This window comes from Rhinoderma darwinii, chromosome 3 (assembly GCF_050947455.1).
Source record: "Rhinoderma darwinii isolate aRhiDar2 chromosome 3, aRhiDar2.hap1, whole genome shotgun sequence".
In the NCBI taxonomy this organism is placed as follows: Eukaryota; Metazoa; Chordata; class Amphibia; order Anura; family Rhinodermatidae; genus Rhinoderma; species Rhinoderma darwinii.
The window spans coordinates 71,469,552-71,493,026 of NC_134689.1; the positions used below are offsets into that span (position 1 = coordinate 71,469,552).

Here is a 23,475-nt window from a genome sequence, read left to right on the forward strand (position 1 = left end):
CCGGCTCTCGGTTTGGAATTCGCATCTAATAAAGGCTGTCAGACGAAATAAGTACCTAAGTGACACAGTAAAAGACACATGTTAAAAATAAATTAAAAGCAAGAACAGAAGGTGGTAGGATACTAGGAGGAAATTTATAGAAAGGATGCAAAATTCAGTTGTTCATTAAGGCCATTTGGCACCATAGAACCCAGCTTCACAATCCACATATATTCTCTTTGGGCCAGAACCTTCTTCAAATCGCCCCCTCTGATGCCACAGTGTATACGATCGATACCACGAATCATAAGGGATCTTGGGCTGCAACCATGACATTCTTTAAAATGTCTAGGCAATGTTTTTAGTTGTCTTAGGTCACTGATTTTCTTAGCTCCAATAATATCCCTGACGTGCTCCCTAGTGCGAATCCTCAACTGTCGAGATGTTAAGCCCACATAAATTTTTGGGCAGCCGCATAGGGCATAGTATACAACGTATATAGTACTACAAGAGATATAGTCTCTGATTATAAATGTTTTACTGCCATCTGTTGTCTTAAAGTCATTAGCTCTGCTAATATTTGGGCATGCGACACAGTCACCACACGGGTAACATCCAGTTATGGGTTCCCGTGCACCAAAAGGGTTGACAGTTTTGGGTACATAATGACTTTTGGTCAGGAGGTCCTTGAGATTTTTACTCCTCCTAGCTGTCATCATAGGTTTTAGCGATAGGCTCTTTGCTAGGGTTTTGTTCTGACCTTAGAATGGGCCAATGTTGTGCTAAAATAGACCCCATTTTATCCCATTGGTTGTTGTATGTCGTGATGAAACGAGTTTGGTTATCGACAGTGGGATGACTTTTGTTTTGTAAGAGCTCGAGGCGCGGAGTTCTTCTAGCCCTATTATAGCCTGATTTAATGAGGCGTGTGCTGTATCCTCTATCTGTGAATCTGGATTTTAGGTCATCTGACTGTCGCTCAAAGAGTCTATCGGTGGAGCAGATCCGCTTCATCCTGAGGAACTGCCCAACCGGGATGGCTCTGACAGTGGACCGAGTGTGAAAAGAGGTGGCGTGCAGCAAAGAATTTACTGATGTGGACTTCCGAAAGACATCAGTCTGAAGGAATCCATCACAATCAGTAAAGATTTGTATGTCCAAAAAATCTATTTGTTGTTTGTGTGATTTATAGGTCAACTTAATATTGACAGAATTCAAATTCAATTGCCGCATGAATTCCACCAGTTCACACTCGGAACCCTGCCATATAAAAAGGATGTCATCAATGTACCGAAGCCAGCACTGCACATGTTCAGCGGCCCGGGCACCATCCCCAAGAAAAACCGGCCTCTCCCAGAGGCCGAGAAACAGGTTTGCATAGGATGGCGCGCAGGCCGCGCCCATGGCAGTGCCCCTGGTCTGTAAGTAGAAGTGATCTTTAAACACAAAGAAGTTATGAGTCAGGATATACTGAAGCAATTCCAGTATAAGATCACACATTTCGCCATCCCGGTTGCTGGTCCCCAGGTAGAAGCGGACCGCCTCCAAACCGTCACTATGTCGTATACATGTATACAGAGACTCAACGTCTGCCGTAACGAGAAGCATGTCAGACTCGATTTGAATACCATCTAACCTACCCAGGACTTCCGTCGTGTCTTTGATGTATGAGGGCAGATCGGCGACCAAAGGTTTAAGATAATAATCTATAAATTTACATATTGGGTCGCAGAGACCACCCATACCTGACACGATCGGACGTCCTGGGGGGTCCACAAGGCTCTTGTGAACCTTAGGCAGAAAGTAAAGCGTTGGGATCTTGGGCTCATTGATTAAGAGTCCCTCATAGATTTTCTTTGGGATAAGTCCCTTATCCAGGGCCTTGCTGAGAATATTGGTTAATTCTACAGAAAAAGAAAGCAACGGACTGTGAGTCAATTTGGCGTAAGTATGTTTATCACGTAATTGTCTTTACTGTGTCACTTAGGTACTTATTTCGTCTGACAGCCTTTATTAGATGCGAATTCCAAACCGAGAGCCGGATCCTGGTCGAAGCATTGATGGAGAGGAAATATCTGTTGTGTATAGTGTCACCAATTCTTTCTTATGCTCTATGGTGTATTGATAATAGTCCCCTTTTCTTAGGGCATGTTTCTACTTTTTATGACAGCGTATTTTCCACCATTTTATGTATTGAGATAATGTATTTCTCACTTTCTCTTTTTATCTATTTCTCTAGTCAGCCCCATGTGTACAATTTATTATTGGAAACATTCGGCCTTACCCACTTATTATAAATGCTTGTTGTTCACTTACCCTGTACAATTATGGGGTATCAATATGATGTAGTTTTATTTGTGAATTTTATCTTGTCACATTGTGCATAAAATTTGTGTTCACATGTTCGTAACTGAGTCAGCGGTAATCACTGTATACCCACATATTCAAGACACCCTATCTCTTCTGTGAAGGGAGTACAATGTGTCATTCCTTCTTTGATCACGATTACTTATGCATTCACTCCTATTCGTGCATGCATACACTCCTTGTTTCTCATAGAATTGTAAACTGACACAACACATATGATATCCACTCAGAACACAAAACTGACCTATAGGATTCTCTTACCTTTCCGTCTTGTCCCTCGTCCAATGAGAAGCGCGTCTCTCCCGTTCGTCACCGCTGTGTTGACGCCCCGTTCCCGCCCTTGTAGCGCACTGCGCATGTCCGGGTTCCCTGTACGCGTCGGGGACCCTGGATATGCGCTACGGCGCTGGGGCTTGGAAGTGGGGCATGCCTCACATCCGGTTGCCGGCGGGAGATATGCGCTGCACTCTCCTTGGATCAGGTGATATCGCATACACCTGTTCTCTACAGCATTTAAGGCTGCCCTGCACCAGACACTGTATACCCCTTGAGGAAGCACACCGCGAAACGCGCGTTGGGGTTTTCCATACGTCCGTCAGGCTCCAAATACACCTCATTATGGGTAAGATACCCTTTTGCATTTGGGTTATACTTGCATACTTTACAAATCATGAGATTGCATGTTGACTGCCTTACATTGCTTACTATAGGATACGACTTAGAGACTCGCACATGCATTATACTGTGTTTCTTTTTTGTATTCCTGTACATTTATATCATGTCATGCTCTTTAGTATCTATGTTTGCCCCTGTTCACACATGCCAATGGTAACTTTCCTGTATTTTTATACTTGATTAACTGAGCCTGCCCTTCTGCATTGGAAATTTCATAGAGTCACTCTTTCCAACTGTACCTTTTTTTAAATTCTTCTGTGTTATGTGTATAACTTATGTAATAAAGGTTTATTTTATTATATGGCTTCTATACTCCTTGTTCTTCCTTGTGTATAAAATGCTTATCTAGGAGTGCCCTCCTAATAGATTATTCTGGTAGTATGCTTTACGCTTATAGCATCTAACCCTTTATACCACTTGCAAGAGGAGCCCTTCTTGTGTATAACATTGTTTGAACTTGATGGACATATGTCTTTTTTCAACCGTACTAACTATGTAACTATGACATGTCATAAGTTTAAGGCAAGTTTAGTTACACTTTAAACAGATCTATCTCTGTATTGACCTTGGATATATTTGTCCATAGTAAATGTTATGGAATCCCTGGTTGCACAATTCCCAAATGGCTGCTGTTGACTGTCGGGTGTAAGCATGCAAATAAAACTGCAACCCCAAATCCATCACAACTCTGATCGACAGAATCTAAGGCTACTCTGAGGTATTGGCCAGAGCCCACCGCAAGGTGCGATGGTTTTTGCTGCACAGAACGCAGGTTGTTCTAACAGAGTTCAGTGTTGGATAAGGGGTGCAATGCAGGCTATACCTGAACAGGTAACCAGACAGACAGAGGGTAAACAGAAAGTCCAAAATAGAGCCAGTGGAAATCAGGTATTTCAGAGGTCAAAACCAGCCGGTAGCAGATAATCAAAGTCGGTAATCAAGGGGTTAACGAGAGACAAGCCAAGGTCAGTTTCCAAGAAGTCCAGAAGTCTAGGGCATGGATTAAGTGAGAGGTTGATCACCACACCTAAGAAGGAGAAAAATTTGCAAGCAAAGCAAGATGGAGGAGGCCAGGTATAAATGCCCCACCCTACACCTGATAGGAAGTAGACAGAGAAGTGGGATAGGCTCAGGAAGTAAGCCACCGAGAAGATAGATCAGTAGTCATGGCGATCTTAAAGACACAGACGCTTCCTAACAAAATATTTAATCATGAGGAGAATTATTGCAATCATTCTTGATAATACTGTTCCACTAAATTACTAATGTTACTTGCTTTGCGTCTAACCATTATCGAGTTGTGATCCATTTTTGTTGTATACTAAAGTGTACATCATTTTCAAGGTGGTCTGGCTAATGATTTATATTGATGTTTTCACTATTATTATGTTTTTATTACTATATATTTAATATTTTCTTTTTTTGCCTTTAGAATGCCATCTGCTTGGGAGCTGGGGACAAACCTGTGAGTGAATATAGGTCTGTCCTGTACTATCAGATCAAACAGCCACGCTGGATGGAAACCATAAAGGTATAAGAGGGACTATTTATCATGTTAACTTTATCTGGGAAATTGCCATTTTACCTACATTTTACTGACAGCATCATTTAAGAGATCCATGAAGTTGTTTAAGGGTATGTTCACACGGCAGCGTCCGTAACATCTGAAATTACGGGGATGTTTCCGCCTGAAAACATCCCCGTAATTTCAGCCGTAACGGCATGTGCAGGCGCTTGAACGGCGCGTCCATTACGGACGTAATTGGCGCTGCTATTCATTGGAGTCAATGAATAACGGCTCCAATTATTGCCAAAGAAGTGACAGGTCACTTCTTTGACGCGGGCGTCTATTTACGCGCCGTCATTTGACAGCGGCGCGTAAATATACGCCTCGTGTGAACAGACAAACGTCTGCCCATTGCTTTCAATGGCCAGATGTTTGTCAACGCTATTGAGGCGCTATTTTCGGACGTAATTTGGGGCAAAAACGCCCGAATTACGTCCGTAATTAGTGCGTGTGAACATACCCTTATAGTGTACTGCCACAGAGTTCATTAATTCCGAGAGCCCAAGTGGTCATAAAATACAGGTAAAAATAACAAAAAACATGCAAAGAAAATATTAATCAGTTTGGCAGTCACACTCAACGTGTTGTATAATTTTTTGTAGTTAATCTGGCCACTTCATAAATACTTTAGTTATGAGTGGAAATGAGAAGGAATCTTACCAATGATACTTTACATTTTTTTATTATTAGTAAAAAAATAAATAAAAAAAAATCTAAAGAAGCAGTCAGCGAAGTAAGGTACAGAGGTGTAAAAAAGTATCTATCATTTGAAACTCCAAACTGAAGAATAAGGGCCCATTCACATGAACGTGAATCTCGTCCGTGTGCTGTGCATGGAAATCACGCACAGCACACGGACCCATTGATTTCAATGGGGTCGTTCACACATGCAGGAGTTTTCACGCAGCGAGAATCCTCTGCGTGAAACTCACTGCATGCCGTATGTTGGTGCATTTGCATGCACCTACGTGCCCATTGAAGTCAATGGGTGCGTGAAAACTACGCACCGCACACGGATGCATGTATCAGTTTGCGGTACGTGATTTGCGTATCAATTCCTTTGAAAAAAAAAGAAGTGCTTTGCGAGTGCGTGAAGAATGCACACTGATGCATAACGCAACGCACACAGATTTACACACGTTTTTTACGCTCGTAAATCTGTCACGGGCGTGTGAATGTAGCCTTAGGCCATTTGTACATGACTGAGTGCCACTTGGGCCGAAACTTCCACCCATTCACCCACCACTGCTGCATGCTGGTGACACAAAAGGTTTACTTAATTGTATAAACACCCCTTAGCTCCTCCCCTGCCGTGTTTTTTATTTGTCTTACCTGCAGTATGAGGGGTTGATGACTGCTCCCCCCTGTTTTTTTTTTCAGGTAAGTGGCTCAGTAAATCCCAGTTGCTTTTTCATTGGTGGCTAGTGTTCATCCCTATCTTGGCCTGGGTGGCCTGGCCTTGTTGTGCTCCCCTGTTGGAGCGGTGTGGCTTGCTAAAATGTCAGGCACCTGCTGCTACTGCGCATGCGCCACTTGTTGTAGCACTACTCCGAATGCGCCGGTGACTTGACGGCCCAAGCATCGATACTATGTCGTGCACGTGCCATCCCACATATGTACAATTCAGGGCTGCTACGGTGGCATCCTTATTTGTATAGGGCAGTCAAATAAAGGGAAAACAGTTTCCCTGCTTCCTACTACTTCCTAAAGTTTTTTTTATGGGTGTTTAAATTACACTCTGAGGAGGGCATTTTTATTTTTATGGGGTTTGGTAAATTATTAATTTGCCAATTAGAAGCCAAGTAGGGGGCGGAATCAGCCCCCGGCCCTTTTACCTTAATTGCAGGTGCTATTTATCCCTTTAGCCTCGTACTGCATTCGGTCTTTCAGGCTGGACAGGCTGGCAAGTGCAGTATTTAGATTGGGGCTATTATGGTCTTCTTCCTACTAAATTTGTGTATGTTCCACAGCAAGTTTGTCTAGTGAGAACTCTGTTCACACCCGGACTCTAGTCATAGGAAGTGATTAGCAAAACTTTGCAATCTTTCATGCAGGGATTGTGATGCTGCCTTACCGAATAGCTGTGAAGACTGCCTGTGTAGTAAGCTTTTATCTAGGGGTTGTATAACCCTTTTGTATGTGGGTTTCTGATGTACCCCTGTTTTTGATTCTTGGGGGTTGTCTCAGGTGAGAATCTAATACTTGTCAATGCCAGCTTAGCAGGAGATGATGTCCTGGGTGAAGGAATTTGTCTGAGCCCTTTAATGACGAAGCTTTATAAGGACTTTCCGGACCGTCCGACCTCACGCAGTTGGAGATGGGGAGAAAGCACCTTGTCTCGTGTATCTGAAGGAGATCTTAGGGTCTTGGATGAAGTTGCGTCGTCATCTGAAGAAGAAGACAACAATTCCAAATCCTTATTCCCTATAAATGTCTTAGAGGATCCAGAAGATTCAGAGTAGTATCCAGCCAGGGCCTCTTAAACTTTGAAAATGAAGGATACCTTAAAATAAGCAATGGTCGCCAAATGGAGGAATCCCGAGAAACAATCCACCACAAATGCTGAGATTCAAGACCTTGTATCTGATGGGGAAGGAACAACTGGAGGAGTGTTGGTTCCCACCCAAGGTAGACATGCTGATTGCGAAATTGTCTAAATGCACATTAGTCCCTTGAGAAGAGGATGTTGGCCTTGGGGAGCCATTTCATCGCAAGATAGACTGTGCACTTAGGCGGATATACATGTCTGGCGATGCACCTTCAAGAGGACAAATGGGATATTGTTCTCAGAGAGGAACTCTAAGAGGTCCTCTAAGAGGATTTCCTTGGCCTCTGACTACCTTTGTGATGCTGGAGATCAAGGTGTAAAATTGGCAGCCAAATCCATGGCTCTGTCCACTGCTGGATATCTTGCGGTGTGGTTAAAACCTTGGTCGGCAGATGGTACATACAAAAATACCCTATTCTCCATTCAGAACCAACCGAGGAGATAATTTGAAGCGTGTTTGGATGAGCTCATGGAAGATCTCTTGAATAAAAAGGGGAAATCTCTTTCCATGTCCTCGAGACCTAGACAACGTAATTTTTGCCGCATTAACACGTGTAGAGGTTGAAGCATAGGTAGACTGCCCTTCTTTTCTAGAGGTAGGTGCTTTGAGTTCTAATGCCACACTTATTCCAGTAGGAGGCTATATTTTGTTCACCAATGGAACACTTTAGTTCAAGAACCTTGGGCCATAAATATTGTAAAGCATGGCTACAAGATAGGTTTGTTTCCACCGCCCTGCCCATTCAAGCCAAAAGAGTAATAGAAGAAGTGCCATGAGATGAGCTTTGTCGAGGTGTATATTCCCATATCTTCAAGATACCTAAGTCCAGGTAGACGTGCAGGACAATAATATATCTCAGATACCTTCAAGAACAACACTTCAGGATGGAAACTATCCTGTCTGTGGTATCCCTTTTAGACCAAGGGGATTATATGGCAACCTTCGACCTTAAAGATGCGTATCTCCAAGTACCAATGGTGGAAGTCTCTGACTATTGCGATTACGCACGCGAATGAACCTTTGAGCTTCTGCAGTATGCAGATTTTAATCAACTCTGGCAAAGTGGCTTTTCCTTTTAAATCACCTCTCACCCAAGAGAGTAATTGAGCTTCAAACTGTTGCATCCAAGGAGCCATACTTTTCACAAGGAAAAAGTCATGTTGAGAATCTTACGATCGTTCAGGCCAAAATGCGCCACATTCTCGAATATCAATCAGGAAATAATCCTTCCAGTGTTTGGTGCTAATCCAGTCTCAGAGGAGGAAGGGTAATCCCTTATTCACACGACAGGGTTTCCCGGCCTGGTAACGGCCGTTCATAAATCGGTCGTCGCCCGGCTGCAGTAGGAACAATAGACCCCTAATGGGGCTATTCACACGAAACCTGGCCGTCAAAAAATGGGACATGCCCTATTTTCGGCCGTTTAACCGGCCGCCCGGCTCCCATAGAAGTCTATGGGGCCGTGTAATACACGGCCATCACCGGAATGTGTCCCGAGTGATGGCCATGTATTCCGTCGCTCGCACTCTCTCTCCTCCTCCTCCTCACAGTGCAGAGTGCATGTGAGGAGTAGGAGGGTCTTTTTTTGCTCCCTGTAGGAGTCGGAATCCCCAAACTCCGGCCGGGGATTGGGGATTCCGCTACAGGAGAAGTGAGTGACTACACTGTCCATATATGGACACAGCGACGACACTCACTTCTGCAGCGGAATCCCCGACTCTATGGCCTGGGATTCCGCTACAGGAGAAGTGAGTGACTGCACTGTCCATATATGGACACAGCGACGTCACTCACTTCTGCAGCGGAATCCCCGACTCTATGGCCGGGGATTCCACTACAGGAGAAGTGACTGACTACACTGTCCATATATGGACACAGCGACGTCACTCACTTCCGCAGCGGAATCCCCGACTCTATGGCCGGGGATTCCGATACATGAGAAGTGAGTGACTACACTGTGCATATATGGACACAGTGACGTCACTCACTTCTGAAGCGGAATTCCCGACCTGTGGCAGGGAATTCCTCTCCAGGAGAAGTCAGTGACTACACTGTCCATATATGGACATTGAAGTCAGTGACTTCTCCTGGAAGGGGGGGATGGGTGCAACCTACAGGGGGCTGTGTGGCATCACCTACAGGGGACTTGGTGGCATCACCTACAGGGGGCTGGGTGGCATCACCTACAGGGGGCAGGGTGGCATCACCTACAGGGGACTTGATGGCATCACATACAGGGGGCTGGGTGGCATCACCTACAGGGGGCAGGGTGGCATCACCTACAGGGGACTTGATGGCATCACCTACAGGGGGCTGGGTGGCATCACCTACAGGGCGCAGGGTGGCATCACCTGCAGGGGACTTGATGGCATCACCTACAGGGGGCTGGGTGGCATCACCTACAGGGGGCAGGGTGGCATCACCTACAGGGGACTTGATGGCATCAACTACAGGGGACTTGATGGCATCACCTACAGGGGGCTGGGTGGCATCACCTACAGGGGGCAGGGTGGCATCGCCTACAGGGGGCAGGGTGGCATCACCTACAGGGGACTTGATGGCATCACCTACAGGGGGCAGGGTGGCATCACCTACAGGGGGCAGGGTGGCATCACCTACAGGGGACTTGATGGCATCACCTACAGGGGGCTGGGTGGCATCACCTACAGGGGGCAGGGTGGCATCACCTACAGGGGGCAGGGTGGCATCACCTACAGGGGACTTGATGGCATCACCTACAGGGGGCTGGGTGGCATCACCTACAGGGGGCAGGGTGGCATCACCTACAGGGGGCAGGATGGCATCACCTACAGGGGGCTGGGTGGCATCACCTACAGGGAGCTGGGTGGCATTACCTACCAGGGGGGCTGTGGCATTATCTACAAAGGGCTGTGTGTGGCAACAAATTGTCCGTTAAAAACGGCAACACGGCCCGGAATGGATGCAAAACGGATGCAAACCGGCCGGGAAAAATGGCCCAAAACGGCCGATTTTATCGGCCGACACTCGAACCCTGTTGTGTGAATGAGGCGTAACTCCAGACCTTAGATAAATCCTGAGGCATTGCCCCACATCTGTCTCGAACAGAGCAGTTCCATTAAACAGATCATTTATTTGTGGTAACACAAGGAGCCACGAAGGGTTTAAAGGCTACTAAACTTTCCATAACCAGATGGCTAAGAGACGTGAGCGAAACTTGCTACCAATTGGAAGGCGATTCCCTTAAATTGGAAGTTCGGATACATTCTACAAGAGCAACGGCTCTTAACACTTAACACTTTCATCTGCCATTAAAGACTTGATTTGTTTAGTGAGGGAAGATGCAGCTTTTGGCCGTTCTGGTTTGAATGTGGTTATTTCCCACTCTTAAGGGTTGTGCTACATCCCCATATATACGGTCACACATCCTGGACGTTAAACAATGTTTTTAAAAAAACAAAAAACACCATAATTTCTGTTTTTTGGTCACCTCGCCTCCCAAAGAAATGGAATAAGAAGTGATCAAAAAGGTTGTATGTTTTAAAAAGAAAAACTACAGCTCGCCCTGAAAAAAATAATCCCTCACACAACTCCATTGATGAAAAAATAAAAAAAGAATATGGCGCCAAATAACTAATTACTTTTTTTAAAAATAGTTTTTATTTGTAAAAGTAGTAAAACAAAGAAATATATATACATTTGGTATCGCTGTAATCATACTGGCCCATCACATAAAGTTAACATATAATTTTTACTGCACGGTACACATAAGGGTATGTTCACACGGCAGCGTCCGTTACGGCTGAAATTACGGAGCTGTTTTCAGGAGAAAACAGCTCCGGAATTTCACACGTAATGGCAAGTGCAGGCGCTTTTCGCTGCGTCCATTACGGACGTAATTGGAGCTGTTTTTCCATGGAGTCAATGGAAAACGGCTCCAATTACGTCTCAAGAAATGACAGGTACTTCTTTGACGCGGGCGTCTTTTTTACGCGCCGTCTTTTGACAGCGGCACGTAAAAAAATTACCGTCGGCACAGAACATCGTAAAACCCATTCAAATGAATGGGTAGATGTTTGCCCGCGCATTGGAGACGTATTTTCGGACTAATTCGGGGCTAGACCGCCCGAATTACGTCCGTAAATAGGGTGTGTGAACCCAGCCTTAAAAAAAATAAAAGGCAATGAAAAATACAAAAACTGGCTGTGGCGGAAAGAGGTTAAATAATAGGTAATTTTCTGGTGTCACATTCCCTTTTAAATAAGCAACATTTCCCCATTGATGTAAAGAATCTTTTAGTTCAGGATTTCACAAATTTATTGTTTGAGGGACCATATTGTCAGATTTTAGTTAAACGGAACAGTGAGTATATAATATTTTTAAAACAAGGTAGCCTTTACCAAAGCTTCAGAATTATACATGGATATATGAAAGCCAGTAAATAATGGATCTGTTATATCAGAACGGTCTCAGAGAATAAATGGCCTAGCTAGGGGCGGCCTTATGAAGTAAGGGTGCATCTCTTATCACTACTGAAGGAGCACCACTGTCCTTGATGGATTTGGCAACTAGAGTTTTCACCCCTAATCCCATACTTTGTATCTGTAAAAGCAACTGCACAGGATGCAGCTACATTCCCAATGTTTATTGCTTGGGCATTATTATGTGAATACCTTACAGCAATGTTTTTTGGGCATTGTAGTTTTATTAGTACATTGCATCACTGTATTATTTGGGCTCCTTTTAGTGCACCATAAGGAAAAGGGCATCAGTAGAAGGTACTGCACAAGGCACATCCAACCTGAGGATCGACATGATTCTAGCTGCCTATAACAACCAGTACATGTTTTATTTTCTAAACATTACTGAATTTTTTTTTCATTGATACAAATTTGGGTATATGAGGTATGATGTTTGCTACTGGTTTTTCACAGGACTTCATTAAAACTACTCTGGCAGATTAACTAATACTATATTTCATTAAGGGGAGGAGTAAATGCTCTAAGGGGCTTTTATTTAAGTTGAAGGACTTATTCTGAGCTTGCTATCTATGGTCTTAAGTGGCTAGTGAATAAGGAGTTACAAAAGCATAGTAAGGGTATGTTCACATGACCTATTTTCACACGTAATTCAGGCGTTTTACGCCTCGAATTACGCCTGAAAAAACGGCTCCAATATGCCTACAAACATCTGCCCATTGCTTGCAATGGGTTTTACGATGTTCTGTTCAGACGAGGTGTAATTTTACGCGTCGCTGTCAAAAGACGGCACGTAAAAAGACGCCCGCCTCAAAGAAGTGCATGTCACTTCTTGGGACGTAATTGGAGCAGTTTTTCATTGAGTCCATTGAAAAACAGCTCCAATTACGTCCATAAAAGACGCCGCGAAAAACGCGAGTACTTGCAAAAACTTCTGACATTCAGGAGCTGTTTTCGCCTGAAAACAGCTCCGTAATTTCAGACAAATTTTGTTAAGACGTGTGAACATACCCTTAAAGAGGCTCTGTCACCACATTATAAGTGCCCTGTCTCCTACATAAGGAGATGGGCGCTATAATGTAGGTGAAAGCAGTGCTTTATATTTAGAAAAACTATCTATTTTTACCACGTTAGGAGCGATTTTAGCTTCATGCTAATTCGTTTCTTAATGCCCAAGTGGGCGTGTTTTTACTTTAGACCAAGTGGACGTTGTACAGAGGAGTGCATGACGCTGACCAATCAGCATCATGCACTCCTCTCCATTAATTTAGTCAGCGCATAGTGACCCTGCGTTGTTCACTATGTGCTGTCTTATACTGACATATTAACGTTACTGAAGTGTTTAGACAGTGAATAGACATTCCTTTCAGACAGGAAGGGATGTCTATTCACAATCCCGGCACTTCGTTAACTTTCTGTGGTACTTACAGCAGAGCAAGCGTAATTTCGCGAGATCACGCTGTAAATGACAGGTTACAGCGAGATTACACTTTGCTCTGCTGTAAGTACCACAGAAACGTTAACGAAGTGTTGGGATTGTGAATAGACATCCCGTCCTGTCTATTCACTGTCTAAATGCTTCAGTAACGTTAATTTGTCAGTATAAGACAGCACATAGCGAACAACTCAGTGTCACTATGCGCTGACTAAATGAATGGGGAGAAGTAAATAAATAGCATAAAGCTAAAAATCGCTCCTAACGTGGTAAAAATAGATCACTTTTCTAAATAAAAAGCACTGCTGTCACCTACATTATAGCGCCCATCTCCTTATGTAGGAGATAGGGCACTTATAATGTGGTGACAGAGTCTCTTTAAAAGGAAGAGTTAAAGTCCCTTCAACTACTTTTTTCTATTATTGTTCACTGTTCTTTGTTACTGGGATAATGGATAGCAAGTTTGGGGATTTTCTTCAGTGCACAGTTTGTCATCCCAAACGTACGACTGACGCAGGAGTTCCAGGGGGAATACCTTTGTGGTAGATGTGAGCATGTTGTTCATCTGGAAGTACACATAAGGCTGGGTTCACACCTGCGTTGTGACATTCCGTTGTTCGGCTCCGTCAGAGGAGCAGAACAAGGGTATAACGGAAGCAACTATTCCGTTGCACAATGGACACCACTGATAGAACCCATTGACTTCAATGGGTTCCGTCGGCTTTCCATCAGGGCATCCGTGATTTTATGGGACACAACAGTGCAGCATGCTGCTCTATTGTCTCAGGTAATCTCCGGTAATCCCTGCCAGATGTGCGATGGAGGCCCCTAATGGAGCTTCCAACACAGATGTGAATGAAGCCTTAGATCTGGAGGTGCAAAATGCAACTCTGAGGGTGATTGGCAATCTTGAGCGGAGCATGCTACTTAATGAGCACGCAGTTAGTAGGGTAGATCTGGTGGTTGGAGAAATGGGTCAAGAGGACCAAGCAAGTAGCTGGGTTAATGAAGTTAGGGGCAGTAGAAAAGGTTCCTAGAAAAGGAAGATCACTCCGGTTTCTGTTATTCCAAGCAAAATTGCCAAGTTTGGTAATGATGCGAGGGTGTCAGTCTCAGAAATGGCAGCCCTAGTGGATACTATTCTCCCTAACAGCCGGAAGAAAATCCCAGCTAGTAGTCGGGGTGAATGGTTTTGCAGGTAGGGCAAGACAATTAGTGGTTACAGGGCCTTCTATAATCAGGAAGACTGATAAAATAATTTGTCGCCTAGACTGTCTGGTGCCAGGGTTTGGCATGTGGTCGAACGGGTGGATAAGTTACTGGGAGGGGCTGATGATCCCGGCACTTCGTTAACTTTCTGTGGTACTTACAGCAGAGCAAGCGTAATTTCGCGAGATCACGCTGTAAATGACAGGTTACAGCGAGATTACACTTTGCTCTGCTGTAAGTACCACAGAAACGTTAACGAAGTGTTGGGATTGTGAATAGACATCCCGTCCTGTCTATTCACTGTCTAAATGCTTCAGTAACGTTAATTTGTCAGTATAAGACAGCACATAGCGAACAACTCAGTGCACGAGCGCGTGCGTTTTGTGCACGCAAAAAACACGGCATTTTGCGTGCGCAAAAGGCACTTAACAGCTCCGTGTGTCAGCCCCGTATGATGCGCGGCTGCGTGATTTTCGCGCAGCCGCCATCATTATGACACTCCGTTTGGATGTTTGTAAACAGAAAATCACGTGGTGCTTTTCTGTTTTCATTCATCCTTTTCACAGCTGTTGCGCGAATCACGTTCGTCCCACGGAAGTGCTTCCGTGTGGCATGCGTGATTTTCACACACCAATTGACTTCAATAGGTGCGTGATGCGCGAACAACTAACAAATATAGGACATGTCGTTAGTTTTTCGCAGTGGACTCACAATGCACAAAAATCACGTAACTGTCTGCAAGGCCCCATAGACTAATATAGGTTGGAAATCACGCGCGTCGCACGGACGTATAACACGCTCGTGTAAATGAGCCTTTACTGTGAGTACTGTGAATCGGTGGAATAGACTAACGCAGAAGCTGGTCACACCAGCAACAGTAGATGGCTTTAAAAAAGGCTTAGATAATTTCCTAGGACAAAAAAATATCAATGTCAATGTGTAAAATACTTGTTTCATCCCTTCACTTTTTTCCCATCCCTTGGTTGAACTTGGACATGTGTCTTTTTTTCAACCGTACTATGTAACTATGTGCACCCAAAAATGGTGCAATTAAAATATACAACTCGTTCCGAAAAAAAAAAGCCCTCATATGGCTATGTTGACAGAAAAAAAAAGTTATGACTGTAGGAAATGCGACAGTGAAAGAAACAAAAAAAAAATAGAGCTTGGTCATTAATGCGCAAAAAGGCCTAGTCATGACACACTTCAGAATTTCTACAACAGTATTCAGTGCGGAAATTTCGCAGCATTTACAGTAGCAATTAGATAATGCAAATTTTAGACATAAAATACGGTATATTGTGGTCACTGTAAGGCCCCATGCACATAAACATAAAAACGCCCGTAATTACGGGCCATAATTATGGCATGTTTTTACGGGCCCATGGACTTCTATTGGCCACGGGTACCTCCCCGTATGCTTACGGGAAGGTGCCCGTGCCGTTGAAAAATATAGAACATGTCCTATTTCAGGCTGTAATTACGGCACGGGCAGGCCCATAGAAGTCTATGGGGCTCCCGTAATCACAGGTGACTACGTGTGTGCACCCGTAATTACGGGAGCGTTGCTAGGCGATGTCAGGGTATAGTCACTGTCCAGGGTGCTGATAGAGTTAAACGATCGGCAGTAACTCTTTCAGCACTCTGGACAGAAACTACCACAATATAGATCAACCTATAAAAAAATATGTTCATACTTACCCAGAACTTCCTGCTTCTTCGTCCAGTCCAGCCTCCTGGGATGACGTTTCAGCCCATGTGACCTCCCCACCCACTACAAAAACCTCACCATTTATAGTGCCCGAGATGGAAATAATACCCCCTTTAGGCCCCACAATAATAACAGTGCCACACAGCCCTCCCCTGTATATTGCCACACAGCCCTCCCCCTGTATAGCGCCACACAGCCCTCCCCTGTAAAGCGCCACACAACCCCTCAGTAAATAGCGCCACACAACCACCTAGTAGATAGCGCCACACAACACTCCCCCAGTACCAGCATAGTGCCACACAGCCCCTGTAGTAGATAGTGCCACAAACACCCCCCACTCTGGTTGATAGTGCCACACAGGCCTCCCCCTGTATAGTGCCACACAGCCCCCCTGGTAGATAGCACCACACAGCGCTCCCCCCTGTATATTGCCACAAAGCCCTACCCCTGTATAGCGCCACACAGCCCCCCCTAGCAAACAGGCCTCCTCTGTATAGTGCCCCACAGCCCCCCTTGTATAGTGCCACAGCCTCCCTAGTGGATAGGGCCACACAATGCTCCCTCTGTATATTGCCACCCAGCCCCACCAGTAGTGCCACACAGCCCTCCCCCTGTATAGCGCCACACAACCCCCCAGTGGATAGTGCCACACAGCCCCCTCCTATAGTGCCACACAGCCTCCCTAGTAGATAGCACCACACAGCCCCCTCTTGTAGATAGTGCCACACAGCCCCCTAGTAGATAGTGCCACAGAGCCCCCCTATTAGATAGTGCCACAGAGCCCCCTCCTATAGTGCCAAACAGCCCTCCCCCTGTATAGCACCACAGCCCTCCCCTGTATAGTGCCATACAGCCCCCCTATTAGATAGCGCCACACAGCACTCCTCCGGTATAGCGCCACACAGCCCCCCTGTAGATAGTGCCACACAGCCCCCTTTGTAGATAGTGCCACACAGCCCTCCCCTGTACAGCGCCACAGCCCTATCCCTGTATAGTGCCACACAGCCCCCCTAGTAGATAGTGCCACACAGCCCTACCCCTGTATAGTGCCACACAGGCCTTCCTCTGTATAGCGCCACACAGACCCCCCCAACAGGGAGCGCCACACAGCCCTCCCCCTGTAGATAGTGCCACACAGGCCCCCTAGCAGATAGTGCCACACAGGCACTCCCCCTAAATAGTGCCACACAGCCCTCCCCCTTTATTGTGCCACACAGCCCCCCTAGTAGATAGCGCCACACAGCCCCCCCTTATAGTAGATAACACCACACCACCCCAAAAAATGGATTGTACTTACCTAGCCCTGTTTCCACGACAATACACGGCAGGGCAGGGAGACAATGCCTGCCTGACAATGCTGCCGTATAAAAGTAGCTCGCTGCCTGGGCAGCTCGCCTCCGGTCTAGTTTTATTACTAGTAACCATTACAACGATGTGATCTGTACCAATGTCATATCACAGTTACTCTTTCCGTGTCTTCCTCCCCCATAAATGAATTTTGTACTATGTATTTTACACCGTAAAATAGATCTAGCTAAACTTCTGTATACCAATATGTGAGCTTCGATTTATTGGCACCTAAGCCTAGGGGAAATTAATATTGAATGTATATATGTATATATTTGTGGATTGGATCTTACTTTTTTTTATTTCTGTGTATATTAATTTTGTAGTATCTGAAGAAGGTCGAATGTATAGACCGAAACGTTAAACCTATTTTTGGATTACTATTTTTTGCTATATGTGAAATAAAATATCACTTATTGCATAATACCTTGGACTGCTGAGCTCCAATTTTTTGAATATATATATATTTATATATATATATATATATATTTACTTATTTTATATTATTACTTTATTTTTTTTAAAGAAATTAACAATCCACAAAAAAACAACAACACAAAGGGAGGCAGGGAGGGAACCAACATTTTGTTCTCTTCAGAGTGAGCTGAGCAAGGAGAGACTAAAAAAGTCATTCTTAATCTGCCTAGTGATACGAACAAAATGAGAGGGAACTGACACTTCGACCGTAGCCAAAGACAAACGCCTCGAAAAAACTACCCATGGGCATAACACGACACGCGAAAAACAATAAACCAAGCAACGATTGCACCTCGCACAATCGCAACTTGTCAGCAGACAGAGCAAAATCAGCATACCACACAGCTTCGCAATTTTATCTTCCGGTATACGAAAAACCAAAAGTTCAGAATAAATTTAAATTCAGAGAAATTAAAGAACAGACATAGGTCCCTTAGTCTTCTCCTTAGACAAGGGCAGCCCAAAACGATGTGCAATAAAGTGAAAGGTATCCAGCAAATACCGACATTTTAGTAAAACCACGAGGACCGACAAACCAAAAAATCGTCAAAATAATGAGTGACCTGACTACTACCCGTTTTAAGGCGCACTACCCAATCCAAAAAAAGAACTAAAAACTTAATAGCAAGAAATCGAACAACCCATGGGCAAACAACACAGCAAATGGAAACAATCCGCATGAACTGGCAAAAAACAAACCGCCGACTTGATGTCGGACTCGGCGATAAGGGCACCTTGTCCCACACGACAAACCAAATCAATTGCCCTGTCAAAAGACACGTACGAAACAGTCGTAAAATCTTTGGAAATACCATCATTAACCGAACTACCTCGAGGATGAGAAAGATGGTGAATTAGACTAAATTTACCAGGCTCCTTTTTGGGAACCACGCCCAAGGGGGACACATAGGGCTGAGCAATTATGACCTAAATCAAAATCACGATTAATTGAACATGTAACCTCTATTATGATTATTTAGACCACAGCCCTTTTGCATGTCACGCCCCCTATTTGCATGCTACACCCTTGAATTTATATTTATCCCCTGAGCCTGCTGTATACTACTGTATGTCAAACATATGTCTCATGGGACTATACAGTCTATGGGTTAAGTCGCCAGCAAGTGCGGTTACATTTATTCGACTCCCCAGTAATGATAGAAACTCCAAATATCAGATAAAGCACAAGAGAAAGAAAGAGTCAGAAACTATCAATAAATATAAATGCCAAATGGCATAGAAAAATATATATTTTATTGGACAATACAAGTAACACGGTTAAAAATAGACTACAAATCAAAAAAGACTGTATATCTCCAAAAATATGGGAGAGGAACATGGGTCATAAGGTAAAACAATACAAACAGCAGTTTATGTCAGTAGTTGTTAGTTTGTAGCAGTGGTTCTAAACAATTTGCAAACGATAGATACAGAAAAAGCAAAGGTTAATTAAAACCATACACAATAACGGTACATATCAGCAAAAAGCGATTGGTCTAGTAACAGGCATGAAAAAGATAAGGAACCTAATAGTTAGGCATAAAGAAACTCAGTACGACCAGACCTGCTGTCTAAGTAGACATAAGTGTTTAGCAACTAAACCTATCGCAAGTTTAGAATAGTAAATGTATCAATCAATGATCGTATGTTTAAAGATTGCAAAGGAAACACTGCTAGTACTGACCCATATCGTTCCAGGTATATGGTGACTCCCAGAAGTGGAGAGACCCCAACGCGCGTTTCGCGTGGATGGCTTTTTCAAGGGGTATGTTCCTAATCATTTAGATTACGCCTCTTATGTTGTAAGTCATAAGGTCAGCTGAGCTCATCAGCCAATAGAGGAGTGACTTCCGCCGTGCGCGTCCAAAGAAAAGGCATCACGATACTTAAACCCCGGGCCGTCAAGACACGACCACGCATGCGCGGCTCCGGAAACCGCGCACGCGCAGACGCGTACAATGAACAATCCAGGTAAGCCCCGGCGATGACAGAACTGACACACACGGATGAAGAACAGAGTAAGGTAGGGAAAAAGAGACTCAATCTAGCACTAAAAAGATAATTAGGCCACTCTAAGTGCCGTTTATCTTATACGCGGACAAGTTTAATGGGACTGTCACACTAACTCAAATATCGGAAAAAATCCATCAAATGAATAGATCATTCAGACATACGAGAAGCAGATATCATAATTAAGTCAATCCATGTCACGATAATATAATCAGTACTAGAGTAAGTGAACATTCCTGCAGAAAGATTTAATAATAAGATAATACTAAAGAAAAACATGAGAGTATAAAAAATAATAAAAATAATAATAATAAAAATAAAAAAATAAAAATAAAAACAAAAAAATAAAAAATAAAAAATAAAAATAATAATGAAATATTACAAATTATAAGCTAAACATATGAAAAAATCTCATAATAAATCAGATAAGAAATATATATAAAAATATATAAAGTGATTATTAATATAAGTGACAGTTATAAAAATAAAATATATAATCATGGGTATCAAAACCAAACAAAAATAAGATGCTTGCTAACAAAAATTTATTTATAGCAGCAATTAATGAGATACCAAAGTTATATACAAATAAATATAAAGAGTGAATGCCCTGTCAAAAGACACGTACGAAACAGTCGTAAAATCTTTGGAAATACCATCATTAACCGAACTACCTCGAGGATGAGAAAGATGGTGAATTAGACTAAATTTACCAGGCTCCTTTTTGGGAACCACGCCCAAGGGGGACACATAGGGCTGAGCAATTATGACCTAAATCAAAATCACGATTAATTGAACATGTAACCTCTATTATGATTATTTAGACCACAGCCCTTTTGCATGTCACGCCCCCTATTTGCATGCTACACCCTTGAATTTATATTTATCCCCTGAGCCTGCTGTATACTACTGTATATAATACACCCCGTGACACTATCCCATGCACTATATTGTCCCCACACAGTATAATACCCCATAGCTGTCCCCACACATTATAATGCCCCTAAAACTGCCTCCATACAGTATAATGCCCCTATAGTTACCCTCCACACCGTATAATGCCCCCCAGAACTGCCATCCAGACTGTATAATGCCCCCTATAATCCACACAGTATAACGCCCCATAGCTGCCTCTACATAGTGTAATGCTCCCATAATTGACTTCCACACAGTATAATGCTCCTATATAAGCCACACACAGTATAATTCCCCCATAGCTGCCCTCCACACAGTATAAAAGTTCCCCATAGCTGCACCAATGCTGTATAATGCCCCCACAGCTGTCCCCAATAGTACCTGATAAAAATAATAATATAAATACTGTCGAAGAAACCCTTTCCAGGTAGAACCTTTTGGGATGGGCGCTCTAATGGGCTCCCTCTGCTTTGTCAGGTGCTATTCCAATATGGTAATTGAAGTATAAGCAGTGCACCGGGAGATCAATAAAGACAATAGCAATCTTTTGTCTCAATCAATATTCTCATTTATTTCCAAGATACATAAGTTAATATACCCTCAGGGCGTACCCTCTAATCAGGGTGTTACCTTTCATGGAACAACCAATTATAACATTTTACACGTAGACTGAAAATACGTCATAGGGTACCTTCCCACTGAGGTCACGTGATCTTTCTAACACCTGCAAATCCTGGCCTACAAACAATAGAAATGTAGGAGTTTTTCATAAATGTATGTGATGATTTCAAATATGTGTGTGAAATACTGAGATAAAGAATTAATTACAAATATGATGATTATGTCAGATCTAGGCGTTCTGCCAGACTTCTATCTACTAATATATGAAGACCACGTGGAGAACACAAAGAAGTAACACATTTCTTTGTGACTCAAGCAGAACTATAAAGAAGAAAGGTCATTACAAAATGGAGAATACATATCTTCATAATCCGGTCTGCTCGATAATTCATAATGTAATTTAATACAGAGAATATAAGCAAATTGACCGTCCATCACAAACCCCCCCCCCCCTTTTCTCATATTAAAATACAGAGATTAAGAATTCTATGATTATAAACCTCAAACAAAAATAATGAATAGGGCCACTACTAATAATATAATGCTATCACGAAGTTCAGGTTTGGGTATAAGGTCCCATCAGTGCATTGACAAGTCCCGTATGGTTTCGTCCTCTTCCGTCTTTTGTTCTTCACTGCTTGTCGCCCTTAGGGTAACCCACACAATTGTGGAGTCAGACTGTACGGTGGTGTCCAGTGGGGGATTTATTATTACCCTCCTCCTGGTCACTTATCTTCAGTTGTAGAACACTTGGATGTTGCTGACAGGTTCACTCAGGTTTTTGGTATTTGCTTTACTTTGATCTTTGCTAATGTCAGCAGGACTTGGTTTGATCCTTCTCATCTGTCAGTCACTGTAGCTTGTTAGTGTATGTCACCGGGCTGTACTGTGGGCCTGGGGTGAGTTCCCACATAGGCAGATTAGTGTAGTTTTATTACTGCACAAATTCTCCGAAAAGAAATTCTCTTCTTCCTTCAGCAAGTTGCTTGTCTGCATGGCTGCTTGGAGTTGTTGGACCCTACTTTTGTTAATTTATTTTTTTTCAAATACAAATTCATATGGCGATAACAATAACAACATGCCCTGTATAGAAGTTATAACATGTATGTGGTATAAATGGCAAAGCTTTAGCAAATGAACACACACACTTAGTGTTACATGGTGGGGTGTTCACCCATTCACCAGTTTCTGTCCTTGTGTATAAAATCCCTGTGACATAGGGTAATGTTGATTAAAATTTTTCGGCTTATGATAGACAATATTTTTAGCCTTCTTACATAGCATAGGCATCCGACGTGCTACTAATTTAACAAAAACGTATATAATCAATATTATTAGTAATATACGTAAAGCGCCTTGCATGAGTCCTGCAACCCATCCTCCAATGCCTCTGAACCATGAGACTGGGTTCAGTCATGACAACCAGTCTGGCCAATAAAGTGAACATACACAACCACATACTAGACACATAATAAGTACTATGTAAAAGGTCAAATGGAAATACCTCTACTTATTACTTTTAAGGGGTTGTCTCATCAGAGACAAACGCTCTCAATTTGTAGCTGATTGCTGCGGTTCTAGGTCTCGCCCCCCCCCCCCCCCCCTGGCAAATAGTTTATTTTGCTGGGGGAGGATGCAGCATGCCATATAACGTCCACTTGGTCATATGGGGAATGTGAACAGGGGTTATCTTCATGATACTATTTCATATATTTTGGAGCGGGATTCTTACAAACTCATGCCGAAGAGTTGTTCCTGCAATGCGGTCGAAACCAAGGCGACATGTAAATCGGCGCGGTTTGCAAATTGACTGCAGTTAAAAGCACTTTCATTGTTAAAGTGTGTGCGGATATGCTTCTAAATAGAACTTTACAGGGCAAGCATTAAAATAAAAGTACTTTTACCTGGAGTCAATTTTAAATATCGGCGTGGTTTTGGCCGTATCGTGGGCACACCTTGGCTGCGGTGTACCCTAAGCTTGAGAAGCTAGCCTGACTCTTACTTTCCTACCATAGATGATGCAGCCAATCTGCTATTAGAGTGAACTACTGTAGCTTTCTGAAGTAATGCATAAAGGAATGACATTTGTGTTTACATTATTGGCCTAAGGGCCAGAGCTGCCTCCCTGATCTTCATCGCTTGATTTAATGATTAGT

General features: G+C 43.4%; 1 protein-coding gene across 1 annotated transcript in view; it reads left to right on the plus strand.

The window, feature by feature from the left end:
• Positions 1 to 23,475, plus strand: part of DOCK2 (dedicator of cytokinesis 2) — a 963,684-nt gene that overhangs the window by 219,845 nt on the left and 720,364 nt on the right. The window contains exon 15 of the mRNA XM_075859372.1: positions 4,454 to 4,552. Coding sequence (XP_075715487.1) covers positions 4,454 to 4,552 — 99 coding nt within the window. The remainder of the gene's footprint in view (positions 1 to 4,453; positions 4,553 to 23,475) is intronic.